General features: G+C 33.6%; 1 protein-coding gene and 1 pseudogene across 7 annotated transcripts in view; one reads left to right on the top strand and one right to left on the bottom strand.

Moving 5' to 3' along the window:
* CCDC18 (coiled-coil domain containing 18) overlaps positions 1–22245 on the top strand; it is a 165163-nt gene that overhangs the window by 30443 nt on the left and 112475 nt on the right. For all 7 annotated transcript variants that reach the window (XM_089919455.1, XM_089919450.1, XM_089919464.1 and 4 more), the window contains 3 exons: positions 4194–4414; positions 5545–5655; positions 6129–6260. In XM_089919455.1, coding sequence (XP_089775581.1) covers positions 4194–4414; positions 5545–5655; positions 6129–6260 — 464 coding nt within the window. The remainder of the gene's footprint in view (positions 1–4193; positions 4415–5544; positions 5656–6128; positions 6261–22245) is intronic.
* On the bottom strand, positions 960–4075 carry LOC149750707 (cytochrome c oxidase subunit 6C pseudogene; annotated as a pseudogene).

Here is a 22245-nt window from a genome sequence, read left to right as displayed (position 1 = left end):
TTTTTCTTTCTTTCTTTATCATTAAAGTATAATTGACCTACAACACTGTTAGTTCCAGGTGCACAACATAAAGATTCGACATTACAAAATCAGCACAATAAGTCTAGTTACCATCTGTCACCATACAATGTTATTACAATATTATTGACTGTATTCCCCATACTGTACCTTTCATCCCCATGACTCATTTATTTTGTAACTGAAAGTTTGTGCCTCTTAATCTCTCTCACCTATTTTATTTATCTCCTCCTCCTTCCCCTTCCCCAACTGCAACCACCAGTTTGTTCTCTGTATCTATGAGTCTGTTTCTGTTTTGTTATGTTTCTTCATTTGTTTTGTTTTTTAGATTCCATATATAAATGAAATCATACAGTATTTGTCTTTGTCTAGCTTATTTCACTTAGCATAATACCATCTAGATCAATCAGTGTTGTTTCAAATGGCAGGATTTCGTTCTGTTTCATGGCTGACTAATATTCTATTGTATAAATACATTTTACATATTCATATTCTTTATCCATTTATCAATTGATGGGCACTTAGGTTGCTACCATATTTTGGCTATTGTAAATAATGCTGCAATGAACATGGGAGTGCAGATATCTTTTCTAATTAATATTTTGTTTTCTTCAGAAAAATACCCAGAAGTGGAATTGCTGGGTCATATGGTAGTTCTGTTTTTAATTTTTGAGAAACCCCCATACTGTTTTCCACAGTAGCTGTACCAGTTTACATTCCTGCTGGCTGGGCACCAGGGTTCCGTTTTTTCCACATTCTTGTCAACCCTTGTTATTTCTTGTCTTTTTGATAATAGCATTTCTAACATGTGTGAGGTGATATCTCATTGTGGTTTTGATTAGATTTCCATGATTAGTGTTGTTAAGCACCTTTTCATGTACCTTGTTGGCCATTGGTGTCTTGTCTGGAAACATGTCTATTCAGATCCTTTTCCCTTTTTTTTTTTTTTTTTTTTGCTGTTGAGTTATATGAATTTTTAAATATATTTTGAACATTAACCTCTTATCAGATACATGATTTAGAAATATTTTCTCCCATTCCATAGGTTGACTTTTCATTTTATTGATGGTTTCTTTTGCTATACAGGAGATTTTTAGTTTGATGTAGTCCCACACATTTGTTTTTGCTTTTGGTGTAAAATCCAAAACAAAAAAAAATCATTGCTGAGACTGATGTCTAATAGCTTACAGTCTGTTTTTGTTTTTTTTTTCCCTAGTAGTTTTATGGCTTTAGGTGTTATGTTCATGTCTTTAATCCATTTTAAGTTAATTTTTGTGTATGGTGTAAGATAATGGTCCAGTTTCATTTTTTTGTATGTTGCTGTCCAGTTTTCCCGACACCATTTATTGAAGGGACTATCCTTTCCCCATGGAATACTCTTCACTCCTTTGTTGTAAATTAATTGACCATATATACATATATTTATTTATAGTCTTTCTATTTTGTTCCATTGATCTATGTGTCTGTTTTTATGCCAGTACCATACTTTTTCTGATTACTATAACTTTGTAATATAGTTTGAAACCAGGAAGTGTAATGCCTCCAGTTTTGTTCTTCTTTCTCGTTTGTGGTTCCATATAAATATTTAGGATTGTTTGTTAATTTCTGTGAAAAATGCCATTGGAATTTTGATAGGGGTTGAATTGAGTCAGTAGGTCACTTTGGGTAGTATGGACAGTTTTACAATGTTAATTCTTCTAATCCATGAGGATGAGATGTCTTTCCATTTATTTGTGTCTTCAGTTTCTTTCATCAACATCTTGTAGTTTTCAGTATACCGATCTTTTACCTACTTGGTTATATTTATTCCTAAGTATTTTATTCTTTTTGACTCAATTGTAAATGGGGTTGTTCTCTAAATTTCTCTTTTTTTTAAATTGGTTAATTGTTTATTTATCAAGAGAAACTATTCCTTAGCCCAGATATTCATAGTTCATAGTTTCATAGTTCAGGAACACAGGTAAGTGACAAACTTCCATGGAACTCAACCCAAAGAAATTCTTTATATCCCCAAATCACTTTGCACTCTGAAAGATACCAACCTTCCTCACATCTCTTCAAAATGTTTTATGGAATCATAATTTCTATAGAAATCTGCATATGCCTTCTTTCTTGGTTCAGCCACAGCAAACTTACAGAAAGTTGCAACTCCTAGGGAGACAGTGAGCGCTCCAACAATATGAAATCACAGGCACTTGGCCAGAAGGCCACACATCTGAGGTTTTGTCAAAGAACTGGAAGTCAGGGTAGTTTTTCTTGATAGCTCAACAACGACGTCCTTCCAGACTGATGGAGTAAATTTCTTTCTGATAGTTTATAGTTTACTCAGAATTAAGATTTTTTCCACTTGAAGTGAAATGTAGAAACTTTACAAGGTTATAGGTCTCTTTACCATCCATATTTTATATTGTAATTGTCCAGTGTATTATACCAGCATACATTGAAAACCTCACTAGACAATGCTATTTTTTCCTCTCAACTGTCATAATCTGATAGTTAATCACTGCAACTTTTTGTTGATTAGTGTTTGCCTGGTAAAACTTTTTCCATCCTTTTAAACCTGTATCTTTATATATAAGTGAATTTCTAATAGAAAGCATATAATTGGTTCTCGCTTTAATAACCAGTGATTTTTACTCTTTTACTGGAATGTTTAGGTTACTTACATTTAATGTAATTATCGATCTTTTGGGGTTTAAATCTACCATCTTGGTATTTGTTTGCTTTCTATTCTATTGCCCTTTGTTCATCTTTCTTGCCTTCTTTTGAATGAATTATAGTATTCCATTTTTTTAATGTCCTCAATTGAGTAATTAATTATACCTCTTTTTTTTTAGTGGTTGCCCTAGTGGTTAACATATGCATCTTTAACTTATCATGCTCTATCTTCAAGTACAATGGGCTGCCAGTAGCAGAAATGACAGCAGAGAAAATTAGATATCTAAGTAATTAGAGGGAATACAGAAGAGAATGATGAGATCAGCAGAGGGAATTCTAGTTATTAGAGGTGGTGATAGTATATATCATATATTCTCTAATGTCACAGAAAAACAGAGACAATGATAGATTACTTAGAAATTGAATTATTAGGGATATGGAGAATTGATGGGAAATGGCTACTTATGCAGTCCTTGAAGACATAGTACATCTGTACTTGTTTCCACATCTGTGTATTCTCAGGCAGTCATCTACATTATGCATCTACTTTATTTATTTTTTTAATTAATTTATGGCTGTGTTGGATCTTCGTTGCTGTGCGCGAGCTTTCTCTAGTTGTGTTGAGCGGGGTCTAGTCTTCATTGCGGTGCATGGGCTTCTCATTGCAGTGGCTTCTCTTGTTGCAGAGCATGGGCTTCAGTAGTTGCAGCATGTGGGTTCAGTAGTTGTGGCTCGTGGGCTCTAGAGCACAGTAGTTGTGGCTCGTGGGCTCTAGAGCGCAGGCTCAGTAGTTGTGGTGCATGGGCTTAGTTGCTCCACGGCATATGGGATCTTCCCGGACCAGGGATTGAACCTCTGTTCCATGCATTAGCAGTTGGATTCTTATCCACTGCGCCACCAGGGAAGTCCCTATGCATCTACTTTAAAGCACTCCTGAAAGCTTGTTTACTTTTGAGTGGGCATAGGTGTGTACATTTATAATGAAGAAAAGGTATATTCAAACAACTACCTCTGATAACCTTCAATGTTTTTAAAAAGCATTACTGAGTTCTCATCAGCTCGTTTGGAATAAGAAGGATTCTCTGTTTTTGGCTTTTGAACCTACATCTATATACAGTAGCAAATATTATTAATGATCTCAAGTTATCCAAATAAATTTATGATAAACTTTGGTTTAAGGAGACAGGACAATGTTTGTGTGTTTTGGGTTTTTTTTTTCAAACAATTATTTATATCCAAACAATGGGACTTTTAAAGATGGAGACGGGCTCTTTGTGGAAAAAAAGAAAAGTGAGTCAGAAGACCTTATTCCTACTTTGTTATGTATTTAATAATAGGAAGTACCTTGCTTACCATGTTCCTTCATTATATTTTCCTTAATGTATGTTTTATTCTCCATCCGCTTTAGTATTCTTTAGATCAGAAACTAAACTTATGATTAAATCTTTCAATATTGAAATGGGTTTTTATTCTTTAAGTTTTATACAGAACAATTTTCCTTTTATGTTTATTAACAGAAAGTATAAAAGATCAAAATCAACATACTGTGAACAAGCAATATGAAAGAGAAAGGCAAAGACTTGCTTCTGGAATAGAAGAATTACGTGATAAGTTGATGCAGATAGAAGCTGAGAATTCTGACTTGAAGGTTAACATGGCCCACAGAACTAGTCAGTTTCAGCTGATTCAAGAGGAGCTGCTAGAGAAAGCTTCAAACTCTAGCAAACTTGAAAGTGAAGTAAGCTTGAATTAGCTATTTATATGTACTGGATTTTGAGAGAAGAAAATAGTGTTGTAGGGTTTTTGTAAAACTTGTATGTTAAAGTCCAGATTTATATACTAAAAAAAAATTAATGGTACCTCATGAGTTATAACTTCTTTTAAAATTATATTTGGAAACTTCTCTGTTTTAGTATATGTTAAAAGTAGGAAAATACTGTAGTGGCTAAATTTGGTGAAACAAACTGTACTGCATTCTATTATTTCTTCCAAGTATGAGTTAATATGGCTAATACATATTTACAAGTAAAAAATTTGGATTATGTAATTGGAAAAAAAGGGGTAGTAATAGAGGATTTCAAACTTTAGCAAACAGTAGAACCACCTGGAAAGCCTGTTGAACATGCACGTTTTGGGTCCTATTCCAGTGATTCTGATTCAGTACGTATGGAGTAATGCAAAGGAATCTGCATTTTTAAACAATTACATGTGAATCTGATGCACATATCTTATGGATTACATTCTGAAAAGGGGATAAAGTATGTTTTATGAATATCTGATCGTCATTTCCACTGAGGACAGAACAGAATTAGGTAATTGTGGACCAGGTCCACGTGTGTATATGCTCTACTCACCCTTCAAACCAGAGGCTGCAGCTATCTGAGGGTACTTTTTAAATGTCTGATTTTCATCTTAAAGTCTGTAGCCAAGACTAGGGAAAAGACCTGTGGGATAGGAACTTAAATAAGTAATGGAAAGGAGATTTAGTCAGTCTATAACTATAGCCATCAGCTTACTTAGAAAATTGCCAAGTACTGAGATGAATAACTTTTTAAAAATTAAAATATTAGCACAGTCTCGTTGAAAATACAAAAAGGGACAAAGAAGAAAATAAAACATTGATAGTTCTACCACAAGAAATTACTACTGTTAACATTTTATTGTACTAATTTCAGTCTTTAATAGCTACTTTTATGAAATGGGTTCAGGGGCAATCCTATTTGAACATAGGGATCTGAAATAAATACTTACGTATCACACAGATGGAATAAGCTATGTCATATTTCTGGTCTTCCCTTCACTGTTTTTCTTCTGAATTGTCACTTATTTTTTAAAAATAATTTTTTATTTATTTCAATGTGTTTTCAGATGACAAAGAAATGTTCTCAACTTTTAACTCTAGAGAAACAGCTAGAAGAAAAAATTGTTGCTTATTCCTCTATTGCTGCAAAAAATGCGGAACTAGAACAGGAACTTATGGTAAAAATTACCTTTTTTTGATACAGATTTACTGTGGCTTTAAGGAACTTAATTTGTAACAGCATGTTTGTTTTAGTATCATTATTCTAAAATGTACCATATAGGAAAATATAAATTCTACCAAACTTCAGATTACTCAATTTTTATTTCTATATTTTTAAGTTATATATTTTTAAGTTAATATGGCAAGTTGTTATCTAAAGTTCCTCATTTTTATTTTAGTAGAATTGAAGGAAATGGTAGTAGTTCTTTGATATGCTTTGTAGCATTTTTAAACAATCTTATCATTTTGATACAATTTTTAAAAAAACACTTTCTCTTTTTTATAAATATTTAAATATTTTTGAAGTTGACATATTAACTACTATGATTCTTTGAAGCCTAGAGTATGATAAATTTTATGCTTTACTAATGTACTTTTATGTAAAACTCTTTCTTAATTATGTTCTTTTAAAGTGTTTTTGTATTTCTAGGAAAAGAATGAAAAGGTTAGAAGTCTAGAAACCAATATCAATACAGAGCATGAGAAAATTTGTTTAGCTTTTGAAAAGGCAAAGAAAATTCACCTTGACCAGCATAAAGAAATGGAAAAGCAGATTGAAAGAGTAAGATGTTAATTATGTTTTTATAAGTAAACATAATATATATTTAGAATATGAATGCTGAAAAGAACCTTAAACATTACTAGCTCAGCTTTCTTTATTTTAATAGATGAGGAAACAAAGACATGGAAAAGTTAGTGGCAAATACTATAATTAGAATCACATTACTTCTGGATCATTTTACAATGCTCTCTCCTTTAGTACTCTTGCCATTTCAGTTTTGATCATTACTTTTTGACATTATCAAGCTAAGAGTGATTCTGTAGACTCTTTTCCACTAGAGATATTATTTGCTTGAAGATTGGTTAAGAGGAGACGCTCTCTTGATCTTGAGTTAAAAGTGAAGAGTAAAAAAAAACAAAAAACAAAGTGAAGGAGAAACTGTGAGACCAGAAGCACAAGACCAAATAAAAAATAGATAGTTTGGATGGGTTTAATAGCAGAATGTAGCTAACACACAAATATAAACTTCAAATATAGAGCAATAGAAATTATTCAGTCTGAGTAATAGAGAGAAAAAAAGATTTGGAAAAAAAGTGAACAGAGCCTCAGAGACCTGTTGAACAATATCAGAAGGTCTAGCATTTATGTCATCAGAGTACCAGAGAAGAGGAGAATGAGACTGGTACAAAAAATATTTGAAGGAATTATGACTGATAACTTTGCAAATTTGTGAAGGAAATAAATTTACAAATTCAACAAGCTTAAAGAGGATAAAATCTTGAAAGCAGCCAGAGATAAATAACACATTGTATATAGAGGAACAAAGATTAAATTTTACTGCAGATTTCTCATCAGAAAATCAAAAACTGTGAAGGTTAGAAGACCGAAGAACTGTTTTTTTTTTTAAGTGCTGAAAGAGAAAAATTGTCAACCTAGAATTTTATGTCCAGCAATAATATTCTTTAGGATATATAAAGACATTCTTAGATTAAGGGCAATTTAGAGAACTTGTCATGAGCAGACTTGTTCTAAAATAAATGATAAAGTTCTTCAGGCAAAAGAGAAATAAGAGGGAAATTTAAGCCTCAGGGATGAAGAGCAACAAAAACAGTAAATATTTGGTTACATACCATGGACTATATTTATTCTTTTAAGATTTTTGTAATATTTATGACCGTTGAAAGAAAGAATAGAATTGTCTAGTGAGGTTTTCATTGTATGTTGATGTAATACCTTGGATGATTACAATGTAAAATAAGAATGGTATAATCTTGTAAAGTTTGTACATTTCACTTCAGGTGGAAAAATCTAATTCTGAGTAAACTATGAAAATTTAAAAACAGTTGGTCCCCTTTATCCACAGATTATATGTTCTAAGATCCCAACTGGATTCCTGAAACTGTGGATAGTACCAAACCCAATAAATACTATGTTTTTTTCTATACATACATACATACCTATGATGAAGTTTAATTTATAAGTTAGGCACAGTAAGAGAATATCCAAATGGCCAGCATCACTACTCTTGTACTCTGGGGCCATTATTTAGTAAATTAAGAGTTGCTTGTACACAAGCACTGCTGTACCATGACAGTCAATCTGATAACTGAGATGGCTGCTAAGTGACTAATGGCAGGTAGCATATACAGTGTGGATATGCTGGGCAAAGGGATGATTCACATCCTGGGCAGGAAAGAGTTTTCCTCAGGGTTTAATCATGCTACTCAGAATGGCATGATATTTAAAACTTATTAATTGTTTATTTGTGGAATTTAATATTTTCATATTACAGTTGAGTGTGGGTAACTGAAACTGTGGAAAGCGAAACTACAGATAAGGGGGGACTACTGTATGTATATTATAATCCCTAGAACAACCACTAAAAAAACTATACAGATACAGTAATATGCTAACAAATAAAATATTATAGAATTCTGAAAATATTCGTATATTTAAAAGAAGGCTGGAAAGGGGAAACAGAAATGAAAAATAGAGGAGACAAAGAGAAAACTAGTAAAGGGGTGTGTGCTTAAATTCAGGCATCTCAGATACTAATTTAGATGTAACTGTTCTAAACACACCAAATAAAAATTGAAATTGTGAGATTGAATTTAAAAAAACAAGACGCAGATATACTGTCTTTAAGAAGTCCATGTTAAATATAAAGATGTAGATAGGTCAAGTATAAAAGCATGGAAAAAGATGTACCAGGCAAACAATAATCAAAAGAAAGCTGGAGTGGCAATATAAGTATCAAACAAAGTAGACTTTAGAACAAAGAAAATTACCGGGGATAAAATAGAAAATTGTGTAGTGATAAAAGGCTCAATTCGCCAAGAAAACATAACAGTTCTAAATGTGATATGTACCTAACAAAGTAATTTCAAAATATGTGAAGCAAAAGTGAAGAGGTCTGAAAGGAGAAAGAAATTAATACAAAATTATAGTTGGAGATGTCAGCACTACTCTTTTCTGTAATTGATAGAATAAGTAGATTAAAAATTCAGCAAGGATATAGAACTCACCTGAACAGCACTGTCAACGAACTTTTTTTTTTCTCTTTTTAAAAAAATTTTGGCCGTGCTACTTGGCATGTAGGATCTTAGTTCCCCAACCAAGGATGGAACCTATGCCCACTGCAGTGGAATTGCAGAGTCTTAACCACTGGACCAACAACAGAATATACATTCTTCTTCAGTACACCTGAAATATTCACCAAGATATACCATAAAATCAGATATACCATAAAATCAGCCTTATCACATTTCAAAGAATTAAAACCATGTATACAGTTGTCCCTTGGTATCCATGGATGATTGGTTCCAGGACCCACTGTAGAAGATCTACAGATGCTCAAGTCCCATAGTGGGCCCTCTATATCTGCAGTTCCACATCAGTGGATTTAACCAACCACGTATCGTTTAGTACTGTATGTATTTATTGAAAAAAATCTGCATATAACTGCACCTGCACTGTTCAAACCCATGTTGTTCAAGGGTCAGCTGTAGTATGTTTTCTGACCATAATGGAATTAAACTAGAAACATTAACGGAAAGATATCTGGAAATCCCCCAAATATTTGGAAGTGAAACAACACACTTTAAAAAAAAATATCTTTATTGGAGTATAATTGCTTTACAATGTTGTGTAAACAACACACTTTTAAATAATCCATGGATCAATGAGTAAGTCTCAAGGGAAATTTAAAATATTTTAAACAATGAAAATGAAAACACAATATATCTGAATTTGTGGAATGCAGCTAGAGCAGTTCATAGAGCTTTATAGCATTAAATGCATACATTAGAAGAAAACTTAAAAAAATCAGTAATCTAAACTTCCACCTTAAGAAACTAGGAAAAGAAGAGCAAAATTAACCCATAAGAAACAGAAAGATGGAGATAATAAAAAGCATAATTGAAAGAAATTGGAATTTGAAAAGAGAATATTAGTAGAGAAAATCAGTGAAATCTAAATCTACTTCTTTGAAAAGATCAGTAAAATTTATAAACCTCTAGCCAGTGTGATGAAGTAAAAAAAAAAGAGAGAGAGAAAACACAGATAACCTGTATCAAGAGTGAGTAAGGGTGTATCACTAGAGACCTCACAGATATTAAAGGTTAGTAAAGGAAAGGAGAGGTTTATCCTGAGAATGGAAGGCTGGTTCAACATTCAGAAAAAAAAAAAATCATTGTAATCTACCATATTAGCATACCAAAACCCAGAAAAACCTACATGATCATATCAATAGATGCAGAAAAAGCTTTTGATAAAATTCAACATTTTCTCATGATGAAAACTCTTAGCCAACTAGAAATAGAAGGGAACTTCATGAACCTGATGAAGGGCATCTTCCCAAAAAATCCTATGGATAATATATCTTAATGGTGAAACACTTAATTCTCTCCTGTAAGATTGGGAACAGAGCAAGAATATCTGCTGTCATCACTCCTATTTAATATCATATAAAAAGCCCATTTCAATCAGGAGGAAACAAAGCTATCCCTGTTTCCTGTCTATGTAGGAAATCCCAAAGAATCTACAAAAATACCTTAAAATTAATGAGCGAGCAAGGTCACAGGATGCAAGGTTAACATCCACATCAGTTGTATTTCTATATATAGTTGACTCTTGAACAACACTGGTTTGAACTGTGTGGGTCCATTTATCCTCGCATTTTTTTTAGTTTGTGTAATACTACACAGTCTGCGGTTGGTTGAATTGGTGGATACAGAACTGCAGATATGAAGGGCAGACTGCAAAGTTATTCACAGATTTTTGACTTCAAGGAGGGGTTGTTGCCACCAATCCTCACGTTGTTCAAGGGTCAACTGTACTAGCAATGAACAATTAGAAGCTAAAATTTTAAAAATACTGCTATTTACAAAGCTCCAAAGAGATAAGACATAGATGTAAATAAAACAAAATATGTGGAATATTTGTATGCCGAAAACTACAAAATGTTAAAGAAAGACCTAAATAAATGGAAAGAAATACCATTTCTGTGGATTGTAAGTCTCAATATATTTAGGATGTCAGTTCACCTTAAACAGATCTCTCGATTTAGTACATTTCCAATCAAAATCCCAGTAAAAATTTTTTGTGCGCATAGATAGCTGATTTTGAATTTTGTAATGGAAAGGCAAAGAAACTAGAATAGGCAAAACAAGTTTGAAAGAGAACAAAGTTAGTGGATTTATGCTACCATATCTTAAGACTTACTATAAACCTATAGTAATCAAGACAGTGAGGTATCAACAAAATAATAGACACATAGATGAAAGGAACAAAATATAGGGTCTAGAAATAGACCTGGCAAATATGGTCAACTGATTTTTAACAAAGGTACAAAACCAATTCAGAATGGAGAAAGAATAGTTTTTGAATGAGTAATGCTGGAACAATTGGACATCCATATGCAAAAAGATGGAGCTGCAGTATATACCTATATAAAAATTAATTCAAAGTGAATCATATATTTAAATATAAAATAAAAAGATATTAAAACTCAGAAGAAAACATGGGAGAAAATCTTCATGACCTTAGGTTAGGCAAGAGTTCTTACATATAAAACCAAAACAATATAAGGGAAAAATTGATAAATTGGAATTCATCAAAATTAAAAATGTATGCTCTATGAAAGACATTATTAAGAGAATGAAAAGACAAGCTATAAACTGGGAGAAAATATTTGTAAATCACATATCCAGCAAAGAACTTTTACCCAGCATATATAAAGAATTCTCAAAATTCATCAATAAGAAAGTAATCCAGTTTTTTTAATGGACAAATACTTGAATAGATACTTCATCAGAAAAGATATACAAATGGCAAATAAGCATATGAAAATATGTTGAACTTGATTCATCATTAGGAAAATGCAAATTAAATGTACAGTGAAATACTACTGCATTCTTGTTAGAATACTGAGAGAGAGAGGTAGAAAGGAAGGGAGGAAGGAAGATCTGACAATAGCAAATGCTACCCAGGATGTGAAACAACTGGTTTTCTCATATATTGCTGGGGATAATGCAAAGTAGTAAAACTACTAAAACAACTTAACATCTTCTTATACACTTAACATATGACCCAGCAGTCTTAGATATTTATTCTAGACAAATGAAAACTTATCTTTACACTAAAACCTACTACAAATGTTTATAGTAGGTATATTCATAATTGCCAAAAACTGGAAACTACCCAGTGTCTTTCAATGAGTAAATGGGTAAACTATGGTACCTCAATACAATGGAATACTACTCAGTAATAACAAGGAATAATCTATTGATTCAGGCGAAAACATGGGTGAATCTACAAGGCTTTATGCTAATGGAAAGAAGCCAATTGCAAAATGTTGTATACAATTCTATTTCTTTGACATTCTCAATAAAGTCAAAAGCTATAGGATGAAGATCATTTTATTGGTTGCCAGGTGTTGGGAAGGGTGGAGAGTTGACTATAAAGCAAGTGTCCCCAACCCCCGGGCCACGGAACGGTACCTGTTAGAAACCGGGCCGCACAGCAGGAGGTGGGCAGCAGGTGAGCGAGCAAAGCTTCATCTGTATTTACAGCCACTCCCCATTGCTTGCATTACCACCTGAGCTGCACCTCCTGTCAGCATTATGGTGAGTTGTATAATTATTGCATTATATATTACAATGTAATAATAATAGAAATAAAGTGCACAATAAATGTAATGTGCTTGAATCATCCCGAAACCATCCCCCCCACCCCCGTCCGTGGAAAAAGTGTCTTCCACGAAACCAGTCCCTGGTGCCAAAAAGGTTGGGGACTGCTGCTGTAAAGGATTAACATGAGGGGTCTTGAGAGTGAAGGAATCATTCTGTATCCTTATTGTGATGGGAGTTTTATGAATCTATGCATGTATTAAAAAACCTCAGAATCATACACCCAAAAAATGAATGTAAATGAAGTTTTAGAAAGTCTCCCACCCTAGAATCATTGTTACAATCTTAGTTTATGTCTTTTAGACCAGTTTCTCTGCATCTTTGCATACTTACATGTTTATAGTACACATATACACAAACACACGTAAACAATTTTTAATAGCTTCGTTTTACAGAATTATTGCTATTTGACTTTTCTGTTTTTTAGGATTATAATTAATTTTCAGTAAACTTTATTGTAAACTATTTTTTTCTTATTTTAGAATATTATTTTATAATAGAGTCTCAAAAATGGAACTACTGACTCAGAAGATAAAAAATATTTTTCAGATGAGTTTATCCCTGATAAATCCTTCAAAGTTTAATTTGAAAATGGCAGAAATTCTAGGAAGATATTATATTTGATATCTCAAATACTGAACTGCTGCAGAGAATTGGCATGATAGGTCTGTCCAAGGGCCTACTTGATAATTGTTGGGTCAGCTTCTGTGAAAATCTATGGTTATAACATCATTTAGTCTTGTTTATTCATAAAATTAATTTTAATATATTCATGTTTTAAGAAAAAATTCTAAAGTGATTTAATATTTTTCAAACTTTTTATTGTGGTTCGTATTATCAGTATTGGTGTTATAATTTATGTTATCTTAACTATTTTTAAGTGTACAGTGGTATTAAATACATTAACATTGTTGTGCAACCATCACCACCATTTATCCTCATAATTCTTCTCATCTTGTAGAACTGAATCTCTGTACTCATTAGAGTACACAATAACTCCCTATTCTCCTCTCCCCCCAACTCTTGGCAATCAGTATTCTACTTTCTGTGTCTGTGATTTTGCCTTCTCTAAGTACCTCATGTAAGTGAAATCATATAGTATTTGTCTTTTTATGACTGGTTTGTTTCACTTAGCATAATGTCCTCAAGGTTCATCCATGTTGCAGCATATTGCAGAATTTCCTTCCTTTGTAAGGCTGAATAATATTCCATTGTATGTACATAGCACATTTTGCTTATCCATTCATCTGTTGATGGCCACTTGGTTTGTTTCCACATTTTAGCTGTTGTGAATGATGCTGCTATGATCATGCGGGTGTACAAATATCTCTTTGAGACCCTGCTTTAAGTTATTTTGAGTATACATGCACAAGTGGAATTGCTGATAATATGGTAATTCTGATTTTAATTTTTTGAGGACCAACCATACTGATTTCTACAGCAGCTATACCATATTACATTCCCACCAACAGCGCTCAAGTGTTCCAATTTATCCACATCCTTGTAAACACTTGTTTTCTGGTTTTTAACAGTAGCCATCCTATTGAGTGTGAGGTGGTATCTCATTGTAGTTTTGATTTGCATTTCCCTAATGATCAGTGATGCTGATAATCTTTTCATGTGCTTGTTGTCTAGTCATATAGCTTCTTTGGAGAAATGTCTATTTATTTCCTTTACCCATTTTTTAATAGGGTTGTTTTTATGTAGTTGTTGAGTTTTAGGACTTTTCCATATATTCTGGATATTGATCCCTTATCAAGGTATGTGATTTGCAAATATTCTCTCCCATTCTGTGGGTTTCCTTTTTACTCTGTTGAGAGTGTCTTTGGATGCACAGAACATTATAATTTTCATGAAGTCCAGTTTGTCTATTTTTTCTTTTGTTGCCTATACCTTTGGTGTCATATTTAAGAAATTATTACCAAATCCAATGTTGTGAAGCTTTGGTTCTATGTTGTGAAGCTTTTGTTCTATGTTTCCTTCTAAGAGTTTTATTTTTTTAGGTCTTAATTTAGGTCTTTGGTCCATTTTGAGTTAATTTTTATATATGGTGCTAGCTGTGGGTCCAACTTCATTCTTTTGCATGTGGATATCCAGTTTTCTCAGCACCATTTGTTAAAAGGACTGTCCTTTCCCCCCACTGAATGATCTTGGCACCCTTGTCAAAATCATTTGACCATATATATGAGGATTTATTTCTGGGCTCTTAATTCTATTCCATTGGTCTATATGTCATATGCAAAATCACAGTTTTTATTACTGTAGCTTTGTAATAGATTTGAAATCAGGAAGTGAGGGTCCTCCAGTTTTGTTCATTTTCAAGATTGTTTTGGCTGTTCAGGGTCCGTTGAGATTTCATATGAATTTTAGGATGGGTTTTTCTGTTTCAGCAAAAAATGTCATTGGGATTTTGCTAGGGATTGTATTGCATTGGGTAATATTGACACTTTAACAATATTAAGTCTTCTAATCCATGAACGTGTAATATGTTTTTATTTATTTACATTTTCTTCAATTCTTTTCATCAGTGTTTTGTAATTTTAATTGTACAAGTCTTTCACCTCCTTGGTTAATTCCTAAGTATTTTATTCTTTTTGATACTATTGTAAATGAAATTGTTTTTGTAATTTTCTTTTCAGACTGTTCATTGTTCACATATAGGAATGCAACTGACTTTTGTGTGTTGAATTTCATCCTCTACTTTTCTGATTTCATTTATCAGTTCTAATAGTTTTATTATGTGAAATCTTTAGGGTGTTCTGTGTATAAGATCGTATCATCTACCAATAGATAATTTTACTTCTTCCTTTCCAACTTGGATGTCTTTTATTTCTTTTTCTTGCCTAATTGCTCTGGCTTGAACTTCCAGTATTATGTTGAATAGAAGTGGTGAGAGGGGCATCCTTTTCTTGTTCTGAGCATAGAGGAAAAGCTTTCAATCTTTCACCATTAAGTATGTTAGCTGTAGGTTTTTCATATAAGGCTTTTATTATGTGAAGGTAGTTTCCTTCTGTTCCTAATTTGTTGAGAGTGTTTATCATGATAGGGTGTTGAATTATGTCAAATGTTTTTTCTGCATCAATTGAGATGCTCATGTGTTATTTTTTCTTTCATTCTGTTGATATTGCACATAACATTGATCAATTTTCATTGCATTCCAGGAATAAGTTCCCCTTGGTCACTGTGTTTAATCCTTTTACTATGCTGCTGAATTTGGATTGTTAGTATTGTGTTGAGGATTTTTGCATCAGTGCTCATAACAGATATTTGTCTGTAGTTTTCTTTTCTTGTAGTGTCTGGGTTTCGTATCAGGTTAATGCTGGTCTTACAGTATTAGGCAGTATTCTCTCCTTAATTTTTTGGAAACATTTGAGGAGGATTGGTATTAGTTCTTTTTTATGTGTTTGGTAGAATTCATCAATAAAGCAAGCAGGTTCAAGGCTTTTCTTAGTTGGGAGATTTTTGATTTCACATTCAATCTCCTTACTACTTATAGGTCTGTTTAGATTATTTCTTCATGATAGAGTCTTTGTAGGTTTTGTGTTTCTAGGAATTTGTCCATTTCATCTAGATTATCCAACTTGTTGGTATATAATTATTCATTGTACTTTCTTATGATCTTTTTTTATTTCTGTAGAATTGATAGTAATATTCCTACTTATATTTCTGATATTGGTAATACTGAGTCCTCTTTTTTTGACCACCTAGCTAAAGATTTGTCAATTTTGTTTATTTTTTTGAAGAACCAATTTTTCATTTCATTGATATTCTTCATTGTTTTTCTGTTCTCTATTTTGTTGATCTTTACTGTAATCTTTATTATTCCTTCTGCTAGCTTTGGGTTTATTCTGTTCTTCTTTTTCCTTATGTTTTAAAGTTAGGTTATTGACTTGAGATCTTCCTTGTTTTTTAATGTAAGCATTTATAGCTATAAATTACCCCCTAAACATTGTTTTTGCTGAGTCCTGTAAGTTTTCGTAAGTTGTGTTTTTGTTTTCATTCATTTCTAAGTAGTTTCTAATTTCCCTTGTGAATTCTTCTTTGATTCATTGGTTATTTTTAAATGTATTGTTTAATAAATATCACAATTTTGTGAATTTTCCAGTTTTCCTTTTGTTGTTGATTTCTTACTTCATCTCATTGTGGTTGGAGAATGTACTTTATATGATATCTGTCTTGTAAAATTTATTGAGACTTAAATTTGTAGCCTAACATATTGTCTATCCTGGAAAATATCCAATGTGCACTTGAGAAGAATGTATATTGTTTTGGGGTTGAGTGAGCTGTGTATGTCTATTAAATATGATTTGTTTATTGTGTTGAGTCCTCTCTTTTCTTACTTATATTCTCTCTGGTTGTTCTACATATTATTGAGAATAGACTATTGAAGTCTTCAAGTACTGTTGTAGAACTGTCTGTTTTTCACTTCAATACTGTCTGTTTTTGCTTCATATATTTTGAAAGTCTGTCTTTGGTGTATAAGTGTTTGTAATAGTTATATCTTATTGCTATATTGTAATAACCTTATATTAATATATATTATCTGTCTTTGTCTCATAATCTTTTTAAATTTAAAGTACGATTTGCCTGATATTACTATAGCTATCCCTGCTCCCTTTTAGTTACCATTTGCGTGGACTATCTTTTCCCATCCTTTCATTTTTTTATCTATTAGTATGTTTGGATCTAAAATGAGTCTCTTATCATAAACGGGTGTTGAATTTTGTCAAAAGCTTTTTCTGCATGTATTGAGATGATCATATGGATTTTATTCTTCAATTTGTTAATATAGTGTATCACATTGATTGATTTGTGTATATTGAAGAATCTTTGCATCCCTGGGATAAATCCCACTTGATCATGGTATATGATCCTTTTAATGTGTTGTTGGATTCTGTTTGCTGGTATTTTGTTGAGGATTTTTGTATCTAAATTCATCAGTGATATTGGTCTGTAATTTTCTTTTTTTGTAGTATCTTTGTCTCTGGTTTTGGTATCAGGGTGATGGTGACCTCATAGAATGAGTTTGGGAGTGTTCCTTCCTCTGCAATTTTTTGGAAGAGTTTGAGAAGGATGGGTGTTAGCTGTTCTCTAAATGTTTGATAGAATTCACCTGTGAAGCCATCTGGTCCTGGACTTTTATTTGTTGGAAGATTTTTAATCACAGTTTCAATTTCATTACTTGTCATTGGTCTGTTCATATTTTCTATTTCTTCCTGGTTCAGTCTTGGAAGGTTATACCTTTCTAAGAATTTGTCCGTTTCTTCCAGGTTGTCCATTTTATTGGCATACAGTTGCTGGTAGTAGTCTCTTAGGATGCTTTGTATTTCTCCGCTGTCTGTTGTAACTTCTCCTTTTTCATTTCTAATTTTCTCAATTTGAGTCCTCTCCCTCTTTTTCTTGATGAGCCTGGCTAATGGTTTATCAATTTTGTTTATCTTCTCAAAGAACCAGCTTTTAGTTTTATTGATCTTTGCTATTGTATTCTCTTGTTTCTATTCCATTTATTTCTCCTCTGATCTTTATGAGTTCTTTCCTTCTGCTAACTTTGGGTTTTGTTTGTTCTTCTTTCTCTAGTTCCTTTAGGTGTAAGGTTAGATTGTTTATTTGAGATTTTTCTTGTTTCTTGAGGTAGGCTTGTATAGCTATAAACTTCCCTCTTAGAACTGCTTTTGATGCATCCCATAGGTTTTGGATCGTCATGTTTGTTTGTTTGTTTGTTTTAGTTTTGGCTGCATTGGGTGTTCGTTACTGTGTGTGGGCGTTCTCTAGTTGTGGCGAGCGGGGGCTACTCTTCATTGCGGTGCATGGGCTTCTCAGTGTGGGGGCTTCTCTTGTTGTGGAGCACGAGCTCTAGGCACACAGACTTTGGTAGTTGTGGTGCACGGGCTTAGTTGCTCTGCAGCATGTGGGATCTTCCCGGACCAGGGCTCGAACCTGTGTGCCCTGCATTGGCAGGCGGATTCTTAACCACTGTGCCACCAGGGAAGTCCCAGATCGTCGTGTTTTCATTGTCATTTGTCTCTACGTATTTTTTTATTTCTTCAGTGATCTCTTGGTTATTTAGTAACGTATTGTTTAGCCTCCATGTGTTTGTGTTTTTTACATTTTTTTTCCCTGTAATTCATTTCTAATCTCATAGCGTTGTGGTCAGATGCTTGATATGATTTCAGTTTTCTTAAATTTACTGAGGCTTGATTTGTGACCCAGGATGTGATCTATCCTGGAGAACGTTCGTGCGCACTTGAGAAGAAAGTGTAATCTGCTGTTTTTGGATGGAATGTCCTATAATATCAATTAAATCTATCTGGTCTATTGTGTCATTTAAAGCTTCTGTTTCCTTATTTTCATTTTGGATGATCCGTCCATTGGTGTCAGTGAGGTGTTAAAGTCCCCCACTATTATTGTGTTACTGTCAGTTTCGTCTTTTATAGCTGTTAGCAGTTGCCTTATGTACTGAGGTGCTCGTATGTTAGGTGCATATATATTTATAATTGCTATATCTTCTTCTTGGATTGATCCCTTGATCATTATGTAGTGTCCTTCCTTGTCTCTTGTAACATTCTTTAAAGTCTATTTTATCTCCAGAAAGTGGACATAGAGGGAACCTACCTCAACATAATAAAGGCCATATATGACAAACCCACAGCAAACATCATTCTCAATGGTGAAAAACTGAAAGCATTTCCTCTAAGATCAGGAACAAGACAAGGATGTCCACTTTCACCACTCTTATTCAACATAGTTTTGGAAGTCCTAGCCACGGCAATCAGAGAAGAAAAAGAAATAAAAGGAATACAAGTTGGAAAAGAAGAAGTAAAACTGTCACTGTTTGCAGATGACATGATACTATACATAGAGAATCCTAAAGATGCCACCAGAAAACTAGTAGAGCTAATCAATGAATTTGGTATAGTTGCAGGATGCAAAATTAATGCACAGAAATCTCTTGCATTCCTATACACTAATGATGAAAAATCTGAAAGAGAAATTAAGGAAACACTCCCATTTACCAGTGCAACAAAAAGAATAAAATACCTAGGAATAAACCTACCTAGGGAGACAAAAGACCTGTATGCAGAAAACTATAAGACACTGATGAAAGAAAGGTGATACCAACAGATGGAGACATATACCATGTTCTTGGATTGGAAGAATCAATATTGTGAAAATGACTATACTACCCAAAGCAATCTACAGGTTCAATGCAATCCCTATCAAATTACCAATGGCATTTTTTACAGACCTAGAATAAAAAGTCTTAAAATTTATATGGAGACACAAAAGACCCCGAATAGCCAAAGCAGTCTTGAGGGAAAAGAACGGAGCTGGAGGAATCAGACTCCCTGACTTCAGACTATACTACAAAGCTACAGTAATCAAGACAATATGGTATTGGCACAAAAACAGAAACATAGATCAGTGGAACAAGATAGAAATCCCAGAGGTAAACCCACGCACCTGTGGTCAACTAATCTATGACAAAGGAGGCAAGGATACACAATGGAGAAAAGACAGTCTCTTCAATAAGTGGTGCTGGGAAAACTGGACAGCTACATGTAAAAGAATGAAATTAGAACATTCCCTAGCACCATACACAAAAATAAACTCAAAATGGATTCGAGACCTAAATGTAAGACTGGACACTATGAAACTCTTAGAGGAAAACATAGGAAGAACACTCTTTGACATAAATCACAGCAAGATCCTTTTTGATCCACCTCCTAGAGTAATGGAAATAGAAACAAAAATAAACAAATGGGACCTAATGAAACTTAAAAGCTTTTTCACACCAAAGGAAACCATAAACAAGACGAAAAGACAACCCTCAGAATGGGAGAAAATATTTGCAAACGAATCAACGGACAAAGGATTAATCTCCAGGGCTTCCCTGGTGGCGCAGTGGTTGAGAGTCCGCCTGCCGATGCAGGGGACACGGGTTCGTGCCCCGGTCCAGGAAGATCCCACATGCCGCGGAGCGGCTAGGCCCATGAGCCATGGCCGCTGAGCCTGCACGTCCAGAGCCTGTGCTCCACAACGGGAGAGGCCACAACAGTGAGAGGCCCACATACCGCAAAAAAAAAAAAAAAAAAAAGATGAATCTTCAAAATATATAAACAGCTCATGCAGCTCAACATTAAAGAAATCAACAACCCAATCCAAAAATACGCAGAAGACCTAAATAGACATTTCTCCAAAGAAGACATACAGATGGCCAAGAAGCACATGAAAAGCTACTCAACATCACTAATTATTAGAGAAATGTAAATCAAAACTACAATGAGGTATCACCTCACACCAGTTAGAATGGGCATCATCAGAAAATCTACAAACAACAAATGCTGGAGAGGGTGTGGAGAAAAGGCAACCCTCTTGCACTGTTGGTGGGAATGTAAATTGATACAGCCACTATGGAGAACAGTGTGGAGGTTCCTTAAAAAACTAAAAATAGAATTACCATATGACCCAGCAATCCCACTACTGCAGAGAAAACCATAATTCAAAAAGACACATGCACCCCAATGTTCATTGCAGCACTATTTACAATAGCCAGGTCACGGAAGCAACCTAAATGCCCATCCATACACGAATGGATAAAGAAGTTGTGGTACATATATACAATGGAATATTACTCAGCCATAAAAAGGAACGAAATTGGGTCATTTGTTGAGACGTGGATGGATCTAGAGACTGTCATACAGAGTGAAGTCAGAAAGAGAAAAACAAATATCGTATATTAACACATGTATGTGGAACCTAGAAAAATGGTACAGATGAACCGGTTTCCAGGACAGAAGTTGAGACACAAATGTAGAGAACAAACGTATGGGCACCAAGGGGGGAAAGCCGCAGGGGGATGGGGATGGTGGTTTGATGAATTGTGCTATTGGGATTGACATGTATACACTGATGTGTATAAAATTAATGACTAATAAGAACCTGCTGTATAAAAAAATAAATAAAATTCAAAAAAATAAAATGAAAAAATGAGTGTCTTGCAGACAACATATAGGTGGATGTGTGCTTTTCTCCATTCTACCAATCTGTGCCTCGGAGAGTTTAATCCATTTACATTTAAAGTAATTACTGATAAGGAGGGACTTCTGTCATCTTGCTTTTCTTTTTCTATATGCCTTCTAGCTTTTTTATCCCTCTTTTCCTAGATAACTGTCTTCTTTTGAATTTAGTTGATTTTTTGTACTGAAATTTTAAAATTCATTTCCATTTGTCTATATTTTATGGCTATTTTCTTTGTGGTTACCATGGGGATTACATTTAACATCCTAAAGTTATAACACTCTAATTTGAATTTATGCCACTCTAATTTCAAAAACTCTATTCCTTTATAGCTTTATCTCCACACCTTTTGTCACAAACTTACGTCTTTGTACATTGTGTGCCCCAAGACAAACTGGTAATTCCTTCAAAAGGATTAGTCTCTTTTGTAGAAAACAAGATTTGGAGTCACAAACTAAAGTTACAGTAATACTAACTTTTGACTAATAACTTTTTTTTCCTTTATATGTATTAGTCTCTTAAATCATTTAGAAAACAAAAAGTGGAAGTTACAATCCATTGTTACGATAATGTTAGGCTTTACAATTGCCCATGTATTTATCTTTATGAAGATTTTAATTTCTCGTATGACTTCAGGTTACTATCTAGTGTTCTTTCATTTCACCTTACAGAATTCCCTTGAGTATTTCTAGCGGGACATGTCTAATGGTCACAGCCTCCCTCAACTTTTACCTGAGAATGTCTTAATTCCTCCCTCACTTTTGAAGAACAGTTTTGCCAGATAGAGGATTCTTCATGGACAGTTATTTTTTTTCTTTTGAATATCAGCCTACTGTCTC

The sequence above is a fragment of the Delphinapterus leucas genome, chromosome 1, assembly GCF_059928025.1.
Source record: "Delphinapterus leucas isolate spDelLeu-1000000601 "Yukka" chromosome 1, BTC_Dleu_Yukka2, whole genome shotgun sequence".
Classification (NCBI taxonomy): Eukaryota; Metazoa; Chordata; class Mammalia; order Artiodactyla; family Monodontidae; genus Delphinapterus; species Delphinapterus leucas.
This window is presented reverse-complemented; position numbering and strand designations above follow the sequence as displayed.